The following is a 14,316-nucleotide window of genomic DNA, read 5'->3' as shown; positions in this document are numbered from 1 at the left end:
AGGAGCCTTCATCCTACAATTGTTTAAGAACTCCTGCTCACCTTCAACACACAGCCTCCAAGGCTGCCCTGCCTCCTGCTAACCAGCAGGAGGAAGAGAAAGCCTGGTGGTGCCCGCCCCGCCCCCCCCCCCTCAGCTCACACGCTGGGGGTAAGAACTAGACTTTCAGGATTGCAGCGCCCAGCACTCAGCCACTGAGCCTCCATAAGTCTCCCCTTCTTTGGCTAGACACCTCACTGCACCCTTGGTCTGACGCTAGCTGTAAATGAAGCATCATTGGTCAGAATCTGATCCAGCCTTCTGTAGGCAGCACCTTTTCCTACCTAAAACAACAACAACAAAAAACTTTTCGGAACCAGGCGGTGGTGGCACACACCTTTAATCCCAGCACTCAGGAAGCAGAACTCTGAGAGTTCAAAGCCATCTTTTGCCCACAGAGTGAATTCCAGGACAGTCAAGGTTACACAGAGAAATCCTGTCTGGAAAAATGAAAAGAGGCGGGGGTGGGGGGGGGTGGGGGGGTGGATGCGAGGAAGAAGAAGGAGAAAGAGAAAAAAATATACATACAGCTGACAGCTTTGGTCCACAGGTTTTTAATATTTTGATGAGACGGCAATGATATTGAAATTATGAGAATATCAGTATCAGATGAGAAAGACAATAATAGTCTAAGGACGGTAAATAGAAGAAAAGCTGCCAAGGAAGAAGCAAGCGTGCTTCCTGTTTAAGGACAAAGGAAAAAGGAAGGGAAAACTTGCCTATGTGGAGAAGAAGTCTGATGTAGGGAAATAGGGAAGAGGGCTGAGGGAGGTGAGCATTTCCTCTGCTCACGGCCGAGGACTGTTCATTTATTAGGAGTGGTCATGCATGGCTTTAAGAAAAGCAAAAAAAAAAATTTGTTGTTGTTTTTAGAGACAGGGTTTCTCTGTGTAGCCCTTGCTGTCCTTAAACTTACCCTGTATGCAAGGCTGGCCTCGAACTCACGGAGGTCTCAGAGAGAGTGCTGGAATTAAAGGAGTTCTCCACCACCTCCACTCCCCTGGCTCTTGTCTTTTTAAAATCTCACTTATTTATTTATGTGCATATGTGTGTACTTGTTCCTTTTTGTGCCACAGAGCACATGCGACAGGACAGCTTGCAAGAAGGAGTCAGTCACTTCTCTCCTTCTCCCATGTGGATGCACAGATTGAGCTCAGGTCATCAGGCTTGATGGCAAGCTCCTGAGTCATCTCGCCAGCGCATACCCGTGCCTTTTCCCGTGACAAATAGGTAATAAGGCTGGATACAGTTGTATCAGTTCAGGTCATTGCTAATGATGGCACCTCAGACCATAAAAAGTAACTGCATTATGTTTTATATCTAAGAAGAGTCAGAGGTGTGTGTCTCTCTGTGTGTGGATGTATTCAATTTAGTGCTGATGGGTGCACATATTGCATGAATTTATTTCCTAGGAATCAAAGATACGGTTTGTTCCTTTCGTGGTGAGTGGGATATATAGAAGTGATTAAGAGCTGGGCGTGATAACACACGCCCAGAATGTCAGCACTTGCAAGGATGTAGCAGGAAGGTCAGCAGTTCAGGAGCCTGCAGAGAAGCGGAGGAAGGAAGGATTTGCCTCGTATTAGATACATGAGTAGTCTAGAGGTGACTTAATGGACACAGGAGGATGTGCATTGCTTACTGGTAAATATTGAGCAACTGGATAGTTGAGACGTGTGTGGCAGCAGGCTTTGTATTTGCAGGGTTTGTGGGACAATCCCTTCAGACACAGAAGGTTCTGTATATATGTATAGGACAGTCAAGGTGATGGTTCTCCCAGAAATCATTAGTATTAATACTAATGCTGCATTTTATTATTGGTATTTTCATCTTATATGAAAATTATTTAGGTCTTTGTCTTCATGTGTCCTTAGTTACAATTTTATTAGCTACTTTTTTTTTAACCTTGACTTCTAGTATTTCCTCTGGGAAAAACCTTAAACAGAAGCTTTTCTGAGTCATCATTTCATGTAAGATCTTAACCAGATCCATTATCGTTACAGTCAGACGGCACATTTCCAAGTTTAGCCTTCTCTGTGGCTGCTCCCATGAGCAGCACAAGCTCATCGAGTGACTTTTAATTTTTGCCTAAGTTGAGTTCCATTTCCAGTCCATATTTCTAATAAGAATCAAGACCCCTTACATTCAAGAGAGCAGATTGTAAAGGAGTTTATTCTCAAAAGACAAATTCAAACTATGGGATTTTGTTTATATGAAATTATAGCCAGTGCCAGGCATGAGGACGCATGTAATCTCAGAAAGCTCAGGCAGGAGGATTGTCACAATGTGAAGCCAAGTTGGGCTACAGAGTGAGACCTAAAATTAGTAATATAGTAGTAATAATGCGGAGAAGGAAGAGGAGGAGGAGGAGGAGGAGAAGAACAACAACAACAACAATACTACAACACTACAACCGCACTGTTCCGTACCACAGGGGAAAATGTCTGGGATATACTACTGATGACATAATTTGTCATTTGATGATGGTTTAGTTTAACTACAAAGAAATCTCTTTCTCCCTCTTAAAAAAAAAATGACCTTAGCGGTGGAGAGGTGACCCCGTGGATAAGAGCACTTACGTCTCTTGCAGAGGACCTGGTTCAGTTGTAACACCCTCGAGATGACTTACAACCAGCTACCTGGACCTCCAGTCCAGAGACACTGTCGTGCTTGTAGTGTGCACATCCGAGCAAGGACTCTACCAGTGGCTGCATCCCTAGCCTTGGGTCACAGTGTGATGTCTGTGAAACGGCCCAACAAGCATCTCTCTCAAAACTAAGTAGCTAAGGAGGACGTATTAGACTAGCCATGCCCGAGTGCATCCGTTACTGTGTGTGCTGACTTCAAAAATATTTTCACATAGTACACTATTCTAGCTGCCTCTCCACTGATGTGAATGAGAAGGAAGGAAATGGTGGGTTTTCCTGGGCTCCTCCAGTTTTCTTTCCGTGCATGTACAGCTGGCTAGCCCATCCCAGAATCATGCAGCCTGGACCCCCACTCCCGCAAAGTGACCTTGAGAAAGCGCTTTTACCTTTCTGCCACCATTCCCTTGCCTGTGGCAGAAACAATGCGTTTCCTAACTCATAGTGTTGTTATAGGGGTTAAAGGCTTTATTGCTGTATGATGTACTTGGCAGTCCCAAGTCCAGTGGTTGGTATGTGGTTGTCTATTTGCTTCTGTTGTTGAGCAGGGAAATAAAACAAAAAAGAAAAACCTGGACCTATGTGAAAGAAAGTGTGTTTGCTGGCATTGAAGAAAAGGTATAAATCAGAGAGGTAGTAAGTTTAACGGTACTGATCTAGCATCTGCCTACGAAAGGACGCAATACCAAAAGACAGCTGGGAGTGAGGGACTAGCTGATACTAGCCCTAAAGACATTCATCATCACACACAGATAAATTCAAAACAAAAAATTTGTAAATGTAACCTTTTATTTTTTTGTTTTATTTTTTTTCTGTAGACGGAAGTTACTGTCTTGCCCAGTCTGGCAGCAATTCAGTCCCAAAGAAACACACAGAGTGTTTTTATTTATATATATTATATGTTTGTATATAATATATAATTATAATATTTGTTATAAATTGTTTGACCTCTTAGCTCAGGCTTATTATTAACTAGCTCTTACAACTTAAATAATTCTTACCTATGATTAGCCATGCGGCCTGGTACCTTTTCTTAGTAAGGCATTATCATCTTGTTTCCTCTACATCTGGCTGGTAACCACGTCTCTGCCTTTTCTCTTCCCAGAATTCTTCTAGTCTGATTGCCCCGCCTATACTTCCTGCCTGGTCAATCAGCATTTTATTAAACTAATATGAATGCCAAATCTTTAGAGTATATAAGAGCATTATCCCACAGCATGTTTCTTTAAGATTTATTTTTATTTTATGTGCATTACTGCATTGCCTGCGTGTGTGTCTATGTAAGGGTGTCATAGACTAACTCCTGTCTAACTCCTGAGTCTGGAGTTAGAGACTCCACATGGGTACTGGGAATTGAACCCAGGCCATTTAGAAGAATAGCCAGTGCTCTTAACCACTGAGCCATAATAAATGCCCCAATAAATGCAAAATTTGCAATGCAAATGCAATGCAAAATAAATGCAAAATTCTAAAGACCAATGAGCATTAGGTGTTGTTGTATTTTGTGCTGTTTTATTTGTGATTGCTGTTTTATTGCGTGATTATTTGATTGTGGTTACTGAGTTACATTCCATCAGACCTCAGAGATTTGTTTACTCTTGTAGTCATCCCACAAATACATACATAAAACCCCTTGAGAACTGGACCACCGTCTTGTACATTGGACCCAATGTGGTGTATATCCCAAGATGCACGTGTATTTATATAAAATTTCTCAAAACAAATAATTTATGTTTTAAAAAACATGGTCTCACTCTGGAACCCAGGCTGATAATGCAGTTCACTGTGTAGCACAGGCTAGCCTTAAACTTGTAGGGGATCTTCCTGCCTGAGTGTGCCAGATGCTGAGATTCAGGTGTGAGGCCCCAGGCCCTGCAGTCGTCATAGCCAGTTATTTTATGAGTGCTTTTATGGCTTCCAGGTCCGCTGGATGATGTACTGGATCGTCTTTGCCCTCTATACTGTGATTGAAACAGTGGCCGATCAAACCCTTGCATGGTAAGTTCCACCGCTCCGAGGGACTCGGGCGTTCTCAGGTTCTTACCCCGCTCTTGCTTTTCACCATGAGAAATCCATCAAGCAACTTAATTACCCAGCATCTTTTTCTTCCTCTGTCTTCCCCGTGACAACAGCGCTTTCTGTGGAGCCCGCCCTCATGAAGGCAGCTCACAGTGCTCATCCCTGCCCACCTCCCACTCCCACCAGCATCCTAAAATAGAGAACCTGGCTGTCATAATCCGCTTTCCACACTCATGACTTCAGACTGTTTTCCCGACGGCTTCCGAAATGACACCTCTCCAATCCGCAGCATCTGGTCGCGGCCCTCCCTCCCTTCCCAGCCCTAAAGCTCCGAGGCACGCACATTGAGACTACACGTCAGCAACCACGTGGACGCCCGCCCACTCGGCAGCAGCTCCCTGGCGACTCTAGCAAAGCAACACGAGGCGTAATTACAACATGTTCCTTCCCTCATTGAGTTCACAGTTTATAGAGGACCCATACTTAAGGACTCAAATCTCCTCGTGTGGTGTTTCAGAGTACCTTACCATCCAGCCGTGCTATCAGAGAAGTCTCCTTTTTAAAAATGGAAACCTGAGATCTCGCCAGTGTTTCCACTTCCCATGCATCATAGACTGGTGCTGAAATTAACCCAGTTATCTCAGTTATCTTTTCTTTACCTGAGCTACGAAATGCAGCCAAATAGATAGGTAGGTAGACAGGCAGATAGATCAAAGTGGTACCTAGAGATACCGACTTGAACCTGGCCTTCCCTATCTATTCCTTCTTATGCCTGCTTTCATTCCCAGTCTCATATTCTCATAGAACATTATATCATATCATCACATAGGTTTGTAGAAAAAGTATACATCATCAAACTTCAATATTATTGTGCTTTCTTTCCTTTTTTTTTTTTTTTTTTTTTGGGCAAGGTCTCACTGTGTAACTAGCTGGCCTGGAATTGGCTTGTGAACCAGGATAACCTCGAACTCACAGAGGTCTGCCTGGCTGACTCCTGCGTGCATGTCTCGCTATACCTGACCAGACTTACACATTTTTAACCCCTTATTCACTAGTTAGTTCAAATCAATATCTATCCCCCCATCTCCGTCTCTTACCCCACCCTATCTTCCCCCACTTCTTGGTCTCTCTCCCTCCCTTCCCCCAACCTGCCTCTCTCTCTTTCTCCTCCCTCACCACCACGCCCAGGACTTCCTAGATGTTCAACATACACTCTGAACCAGGCCCTACCCTCCTCCATTTTTCTATTCTTATTTGAAATGTTTTCCTTGAGGCTGACAGGTGCACAAACATACACACACACACACACACACACACACACACACACACACACATGCATACATACACACACAAAATATTTCCTTCCCTTTATCTTTTTTCCTTTCCTGTTGATTTTGGAGTAGATGTTTGAGAAGAATTATCTCTTGACTTTTTTGGCGGGGGGAGTACATAGCATAGTTTCTCTGTGTAGTCCTGATTGTCCTGGAACTCACTCTGTACACCATGCTGACCTCTAACTCACAGAGATCCACCTACATCTGCCTCTCAAGTGCTGGGATGAAAGACATGTGCAACTACCTCCCAGCTTCTCTTAGCTTTTAACTGACAAAACAAGGATTCTTAGCCATTTGAGTTTCAAAGTCCTTCCTTCCTTATTTCTTCATCTATTTTGAGGCATGATCTTAGGGAACTAAGGCTGACCTTGAACTCCTGATCCTCCTGCCTCTACCTTTTAAGTGCTAGAATTATAGGCATGAACCACCATTTGTGTGTGTGTGGTCCAGGGTTGGGGAAGTAACTTCACCCACAGGACATTGGACTTGGGTACTTGACTAGTTTGTAGTCTGCCTCTGTGGTAATTCCTTATACCCTCATCTGCGTTGGAATTTGGAGAGAAAATTGATGTGTCATGGGAAAGATGAAGGTGTCCCTGATGTCCGTAGGTGTAACATACTTCTGGGACAGTCCCTGGCTGCCCTGGCTACATGGTAGTTTCATCCTTTCTGAGCCGCGGCAGTCAGTTCAGGTGCTGTCCCGTGCAAGGTGTCTGCAAGGATCCTTGCAGATCTTGATCAACTCATCTATGATTTAGTTGTTATGAACTCATCAATAAATTCCATTGTGATCGTTTCCCTCGTCAGCAGCTTCCACGCATGGAAACAGACATGGCGAGTCTGCGACCCGTGTTATTTGTTGTTTCGCTTCTTACCATATTTCTTTCTGATTATTTCTTTGTTTTGCTTCTTGTTAGGTTTCCCCTGTACTATGAGCTGAAGATTGCCTTTGTCATTTGGCTGCTGTCACCCTATACCAGAGGGGCGAGTTTAATATACAGAAAGTTCCTTCATCCTCTTCTTTCTTCAAAGGAAAGGGTAAGGTTATTTTTACATCCTGTCTTTCAGTAACGTCTGTCAGCACATACTCTACCCAGGGTCATGAAAAGAGGCATGCTCTACCCAGGGTTATGAAAAGAGGCTTTTAACACTGATTATAAATAAAACAAGCAGGGGGGAGGGAATCAACAACAAACTAGCAGGGCATGATGGTGCACAACCCAGGAGGCAGAGGCAAGCAGATCTCAAAGTTTTAGGCTAGCCTGGGTTACCTATCCAATTCTAGACCAGCCAGGGCTAAATAGTGAGACCCTCATCTCAAAAAACAAAAATTTGAGTAAACTTACATATATGGATGTGTTCTTGTTTCTGTTGGCCAGTTTTTGTTTTGTTTTTAAGACAGGATCTTAGAGTATCATCCTGGCTGACCTGGAACTCCCTATATAGACCAGGCTGGCGTCAAATTTACAAAGATCTGCCTGTCCAGAGTGTTGGGATTAAAGGCATTCACTACCACACCCTGCTGGATTATTTTATTTTTTTAATCAGGGCCTCACGTGGCCCAGACTGGCTTTGAGTTTACTTTGTAACTTGATCGTAGGCTCTTTCTGTCCCTCCCTCCCTCCCAACTGGGATCACAGGGGTGTGCTACCACACACCTGATTTGACTGTGACTCTTTGCCCCCAGGAAATCGATGACTATATTGTCCAAGCAAAGGAAAGAGGCTATGAGACAATGGTGAACTTTGGGCGGCAAGGTTTGAATTTAGCGGCTGCGGCGGCTGTCACGGCAGCAGTGAAGGTGAGTTTCCCTTTGCTGTATTGGGTTTTCCAGTCAGCACATACGGAAAAGTAGCCACTTTTCGTTTTAGGTCAGTAGAAAATGGTGACAGAACTCTGTTTCATATTTATCCTAGCACTTGAATAAACAAATAAGTAATTTTAATGATATTTTAACACTTGATTTTCTATGCTACTTGGGAGTCCAAAGCTCTTAATTTATTATGAAATTAAAAGTAGCTAATAAATAAAACATACCTGCAAATTTCATTTTGGGATCCAATCCCCCCTCCCCCTTAACCTTGAAATCGTTTTGATGAATCGCATTAAGTAAAGATGACCATTCTTTTCTCTGTGTCTTTGGTCTTCCCCCTCCCTCCCTCCCTCTCTCTTTCTCTCTCTCTCTTTCTGGCATTGCCTTGCTAGGATTTCTGGCTTCCTTCTGCACCTCTACTTCAACCAATTTGAGGTAACTGGTTATTCAAAATAAAGCATGTGAAAAGTTTGTGCTGAGTCACCAATGTCATAGCTGTTCTCTCCATCCGAGTTGCTGGTTGAGCAGCCTTCTCTGGAAACTGGCGCTATGACTCGTGGGCTCCTTTGCATGTAGCGGTTGGTGTGGCTTCTTTTCAATAGCATAGTACAACTGATTTTAGCGCGTGGTATATAGGAAAAAGAAAAAAAACGGACGTCACAACCAAAAAGTGCTGACTGTGACTCTTGAAGTCACCATAAGCTGTTTGCTAGTTTGTGTGTGCCTTGGTTGCTTTGTGTGTAGAACAAGGGTGATGTGTCTCTGAGCGTACATGATAGCCCTGTGCTTGCTCACGGTGGAACCAGGGATCCTCAATTTCAGGCGAATGGTTTACTAAAATGAAGTAAAATGGGGGCAATTAGTATTCTTCTTTCAAGTCAGACTCTTTTGTCGTTTGTTGTTAAGATTTATTTTTGTTTTAATTGTGTGTGTGTGTGTGTGTGTGTGTGTCTTTGTGTATCACTGTGGGTATAATGCCTGTGAGTGCAGGGGCCCATGGAGTCCAGAAGCGTAGGATTCCCTGGTGCTAGAGTTACAGACACTGTGAACCTCCTAATGTGGATGCTAGGAGCCGAAACTGGGTCGTCTGCAAGAGCAGCAAGAGCTGCTGACCTCTGAGTCGTCTCCCCAGCTCAGGTCGGGCTCTTTGTAACTGAGCTGTGCTGCGGAAGACTGCGGTTCAGTTAGGAGTGATTTCACAGACCTGCAGTGGGGAGAGGGCTGCTTGAGAGCACGTTCACTTCTCAGAGCCTTCGGCTGGCTCACCTAAGAGGTCATAAGCAAAAGTGAGAACTCTTATGTTCTTCCTGGCCATACTGTAGTGAGGGCTAAGCAGAAAGTCATTCATAGGCGTATGTAGATAACTGTATTGATAATGGCTGTTGATTACTGTAGAGACGTAAACTACAGTGTTTATTGCTATATACCTTTCCTTTCCTGGACCTGTAGTGGGCTTTTCTTTCATTAAAAGAGATGAATAGACTCTAAAAGAGCAACATTTTGAACTTATTGGCGTTTATTTGCCTTTTGTTTCTTGCTTAATAAAAATGCATTGCTGATCTCTCTCTCTCTCTCTCTCTCTCTCTCTCTCACACACACACACACACACACACACACACACACACACACACTGTAAAGACCACTCTAGAAATCCATCCTTCCCAACTGGACACTGTGAAGGGAGGGGACTGATGTGGTTAGCAAAGAGAAGGGGACCATGGGTGCGGTGTGGTGTGGTGTTGAGGGCCACGAGCCTCCAGGTCACCAGGCACCACAGGGGAAAGGGTGACCATCTGCATGCAGGGCCTTCACATTACTCCCACCCCGCCCTCACCAGGCAAGAAGGACAAAATTCTCACAGATTTCAGAGACTAAAAGCACATCGTGTTCAAATGATCTAGCATCAGAATGGCAGTAAACTTCTAGTGAATGAAATAGAAGCATCAAGTCTGTGTGGCATCACCCGTGATGCCGTCCTGTAACTCTGGCCCAAGTTCTGTGATGATCAAGCCTGACAATCAGCTGTAAACTTAAAATAATTAAAAAAGAATAAATTTCTTTTTTTTTCTTCTTAAGTTCTACACATACAAACCCATAAAGTGTACCAAATGCACACCTTTATGGGAGCAGACATGTTTGATCAGAGCTAAAGAGGAGTGGGGGTGGGGCAAACTCAGGGGATCTGGGACCTAGGTTATCCAGCACGGACGGGAGATGGCAGATTCCCTAGAAGGGCACTGTGCATCAAGTTCAGAATCCAGCCAGAAATGGATTCTGTGGATCAAAGGTGCTAACAGAGATGCTTCTGAAAGTAGTACAGAATTGAAGGATAGAGAATAGGAGAGAATTAGCTTTTTGCTGTGCAGGGCTGACACTTATCCCAGCCATGTGAATGGTGTAACCCATCAAAGAACTCGCTGGGTGCAGACAGTGTGTACCTGTACACACACAGACCTGAGCATTGTGAAAAGTGTATTGGGGATTATGCACAGGGTAGGACAGCTAAGCAAATGAAAACTAAAAAGGCAATTATTAACTCTGGGGGGGGGGGGACAACAAAAATTTTATTAGAAGCAAAGTACAGCTCTGTGGTGGTGGCGCATGCCTTTAATTCCAACACTCTGGAGTCAGAGGCAAGCAGATCTGTGTGAGTTTGAGGCCAGTCTGGTCTTCCGAACAAGTTCCAGGCCCTTCCCTTTTAACCTCAGCATTGTTTGACCGTGCAGGCCAAGTGAATACATTCATTTACACCTCAAAAACATTTCCGAACTTGTCTTTTTTTAAAAGCATTATTTAACGTGATCCTGTGTAGAAAACTGCAAATTTAATTTCAACTTTGAACATGCATTGAAAACGCATTTGAGGACATTGTTTTAGTAAATATAGAAAGAAACCCCAGTGGTTCTCAGTTTAACACTTAGAAATATGTCTAATGTGTTGTCTGGCTTGTGTATATATGCATTATATGCATGCCTGGTGCCCCCAGAGGCCAGAGACAGGTATTGGGTCCCCTGTAGTCAGAATTGTTGTGAACTATTATATGGGGGCTGGAAACTGAACTCATGTCTTTTGTAAGAGCAGCAAGTGTTCTCAGCTACTGAGTCATCTCTCCGACTCGTAGCCATGTTATATAACTTTTTGTGGGTTGTTTACTATATCATGACTTATATTTATTAAGCCTATTATTGCTTCATGGGGAGTCAGCAACCCTCACACAATATAATTTTATCCTTATTACCTCATTTTATCTCATTTGCTTTGCCTTCGTCAGTTTTTACCGTCCTATCATGCTATCTACTGCACACTTGACATCTCTCCATTATTCTAGTCTAAGATAGTTCAGCCCTGTAGCCTCGGAGGCGCCTTACCTTCCAACTGCAGCCAGTGTCTCTGTTGCTAACTGCAAAGTCCAACCCATCTTTTGGCTGCTAGGACCCTCTGATATTAAACAATGTTATCTCACAGCAAGACTTTTCTATAAAAATGCCACAAAAGATAATCCCGTATCTACTTCCTGCTTTGTGATTCATGGATTTCACTTTTATATTTAACAACTCAAAATCAACTTTCCACTCCCCGCCCCCAGCAGGAAACAAGAGACTATACTATCAAACCACCTAAATTGCCACGACAAAAAGCGAGCCCACCACTGAAGCTCACAGCCCTGCTTGCTGGTGTCGTGGTTGTTTAACCAAAAGAGTCTCAGTGCATGAGGTCATGTCATGTTCTCATGACTCTAGGAGTGCTGGACACCCGATTCCTGATGCTGTTGTGTCTGTTAGAAATAGTAACTGTTGAGTACTATATAATGCTAGCTCTGTTAGCCTCAACGTATACTGTGCTTTCTTTAAGTGGCTGAAATCAGTTTCATCTCTGGAGACATTTATCAAAAAGAAAAATAGTATTGTCACAAAAGAACTCACTGAAGCAGGCATTTCATACTCAAGTAAATTGGAGCCAAATTGAGAAGCAGGTCAGGATTGAAGAGAAAATGAAAGAAAAACAATAGCAAAATTTATGCATTGTTTTATATATGTGTGTAAAGCATAGTTTGTTAGAAATATCTTTCAGTCTAAAAATTATTACACTCATATGATCTTTAGGCGATGGCAACTTTCTGCCTATGATCCCCAGGTTGAATCACCTGAGCGTGTAAGAGATGGAAACAGGAATCTAATCAGAACATTTATTACACCATAAAGCAGTTCTCTGAAAAATGTTACTCAGTCCTGTGGCCTCATTACCAGGCATCTGTTCACAAGGTCAGTGCACAAGTTTATTTTGGCTGAGCAAAGCACAAATACATGAAGGACCTTCAAGGATTCTGCTGAGGATGCTAAGCATCCCTGCTTCCACGTAGGAGATGCAGGTGGCATTGCTGTAGCTGACCGCCATCCATGCGATGAAGGGCAGGTGAAGAACATAGCCGCTGGCCCCTTGGGCCACCTCAGGATTCACTCTGGCAGCCTCTTCTCATTATGTCTCTTTAATAGACCCCCCCCCAAATAATTTTTTTAAGGAAATTAGAGCTCTGAAGGTAATCTGCAGAAATCTAGTTGACTTTTAAAGTCACCATTATTACCTTCAAATTCCTGACCCCTTGCTATCTGTTTTAATGACTTTATGTTTGTGAAAAGATTTTGAGAATGTTCAGTTACAGAGTCTGTCCCTTTTTTATGGAGAAGAGAAAATCCAGTCCATTTTCCTACAGTCCACAGAGCAGATTAGCGTAGCCGATACTGGATTCTAGAACAGTCCACAGAGCAGGTTAGCGTAGCTGACACTGGATTCTAGAACAGTCCACAGAGCAGGTTAGCGTAGCTGACACTGGATTCTAGAACAGTCCACAGAGCGGGTTAGCATAGCTGACACTGGATTCTAGAACACTCAAATTAGTCTGGATTTTTTTTTTCTCTTTAAGTTTGTATTCTGCTATGTATTGGCCACAAGACTGTAGGCAAACCACCTACACTCATGTTAGAATTAAGTAAGTACTGTTCTTGTCTATAAAGAGAAAGGTTGATAATTGATATCTAAAACTTGCTGCATCTCCAGAACGGCAGCTCTCACCTGGAAGTGGTTTATGCTCCGACTGTGCACCACCATGGACGTTTTAGGTCCTCACAAGTGACAAGGACCCACTTCTGACGCCTGAGTAGAGGCTAGGGATGCAGCTTACTGTCCTGCAGGGCAGAAACACTGCAAAGACTTTCCAGTTCAGTAGAGCAATGGCATTGAGGTTGAGAGACCCTGCTTTAAAGGTGCACTGAATGGGGGGAGGGGGGTGGTTTGACACATGACTAAACTAAAAGAACATACACACATGTATAAGAAGTTTAGGAAATATTACAAGTAATTTTAGTCTTCTAGTTCCTTTTAAATTCTTGTCTATAGTGATTATTCTTCAACAAATATTTATCTCTGTAACCTTCCAAACACTAAGATACATCACCTAATGGGACTACATCTACATCCATTCTGGCCTTCATCAATGTTATTATTGACTATCCAGAGGGGAGGTTCCCCCAACAAGGAGAACTAAACGTAGCAACCGTTAAATGTAACACCCATCCCAGATGATGAGTAGAGCTGAGTAACGGTCATAACTGAATGGGATAGTAAGAATTACCATAGAAAAGCATAGGCTGTAAGAAAGTTTGATAGGATAACACTATATGGCTGACCTAGAACTTGGGACCCTCCTGCCTCAACTTCCCAAGGGCTGGGATTACAAGTGTGAGCTACCATCCCCAGCTACACATACAGTTCTGACATGAATGAAATCTGAAGTGCTAGAGTATGCAAATGGCCTGTCGACAGTGACCCCTTCTTCCTGATTGGAGTGCTGTTTCTATACTCTGCCCAGAGTAGCCTCAATTTTCTTAGCCTTTTGTGTAACATTGTGCAAGCCAGATAGAGGAGGAGGAGTTCACATTTAATTGAAGCAAAGCAGTAATACCTGTTAGTGATAAATGAGTAGGCTTTGCCCTCAAAACAGAAGCTGGAAAATGGAAGCTAGGCTAGAGAGATGGCTTGGCAGGTAAGAACACATACTGCTCTTGCAGAAGCCTGAGTTCAGTTACCAGCACCACACTTGGTGGCTCACTACTGTGTCTGTAACTCCAGCTACAGCCTCTGGCCAACATTTACATGCACATACCAACCCCCCCCACACACACACACACACATCCCCCAGGCACATGCACAATTTTAAAAAGTAAAAATAGATTTTTTTAAAAACTTTTTTTAACAAATCTTTTTTTTTAAGATAGCAGAAAAACTATTTTTATTCTTCTATGTTTGTTTCATTTTCATACCTCCATCTCCCCAACCACTCACTGCAACTGTGTTTCTTTTGGTGATAGGAATGAAGCATTAGATACAAAAACCCTAGTGACCAGTGGAGCAGAAATTGTTATTGTGTAGCATGTTATTATAATCAGTTCCTCATTAAGCCAGCGTGAGG

The 14,316-nt window shown here is 43.2% G+C and overlaps 1 protein-coding gene across 1 annotated transcript in view; it reads left to right on the top strand.

Annotated features, from left to right (window-relative positions):
• Reep3 (receptor accessory protein 3) overlaps positions 1–14,316 on the top strand; it is a 78,004-nt gene that overhangs the window by 47,145 nt on the left and 16,543 nt on the right. The window contains exons 3-5 of the mRNA XM_085679718.2: positions 4,606–4,682; positions 6,955–7,075; positions 7,725–7,838. Of these exons, the coding sequence (XP_085535844.1) occupies positions 4,606–4,682; positions 6,955–7,075; positions 7,725–7,838 (312 nt within the window). The remainder of the gene's footprint in view (positions 1–4,605; positions 4,683–6,954; positions 7,076–7,724; positions 7,839–14,316) is intronic.

The sequence above is a fragment of the Myodes glareolus genome, chromosome 18 (assembly GCF_982192425.1).
Source record: "Myodes glareolus chromosome 18, mMyoGla1.1, whole genome shotgun sequence".
Lineage (NCBI taxonomy): Eukaryota > Metazoa > Chordata > Mammalia > Rodentia > Cricetidae > Myodes > Myodes glareolus.
The sequence above is the reverse complement of the archived record's forward strand: the minus strand, read 5'-3'. Positions and strand labels throughout refer to the sequence as shown.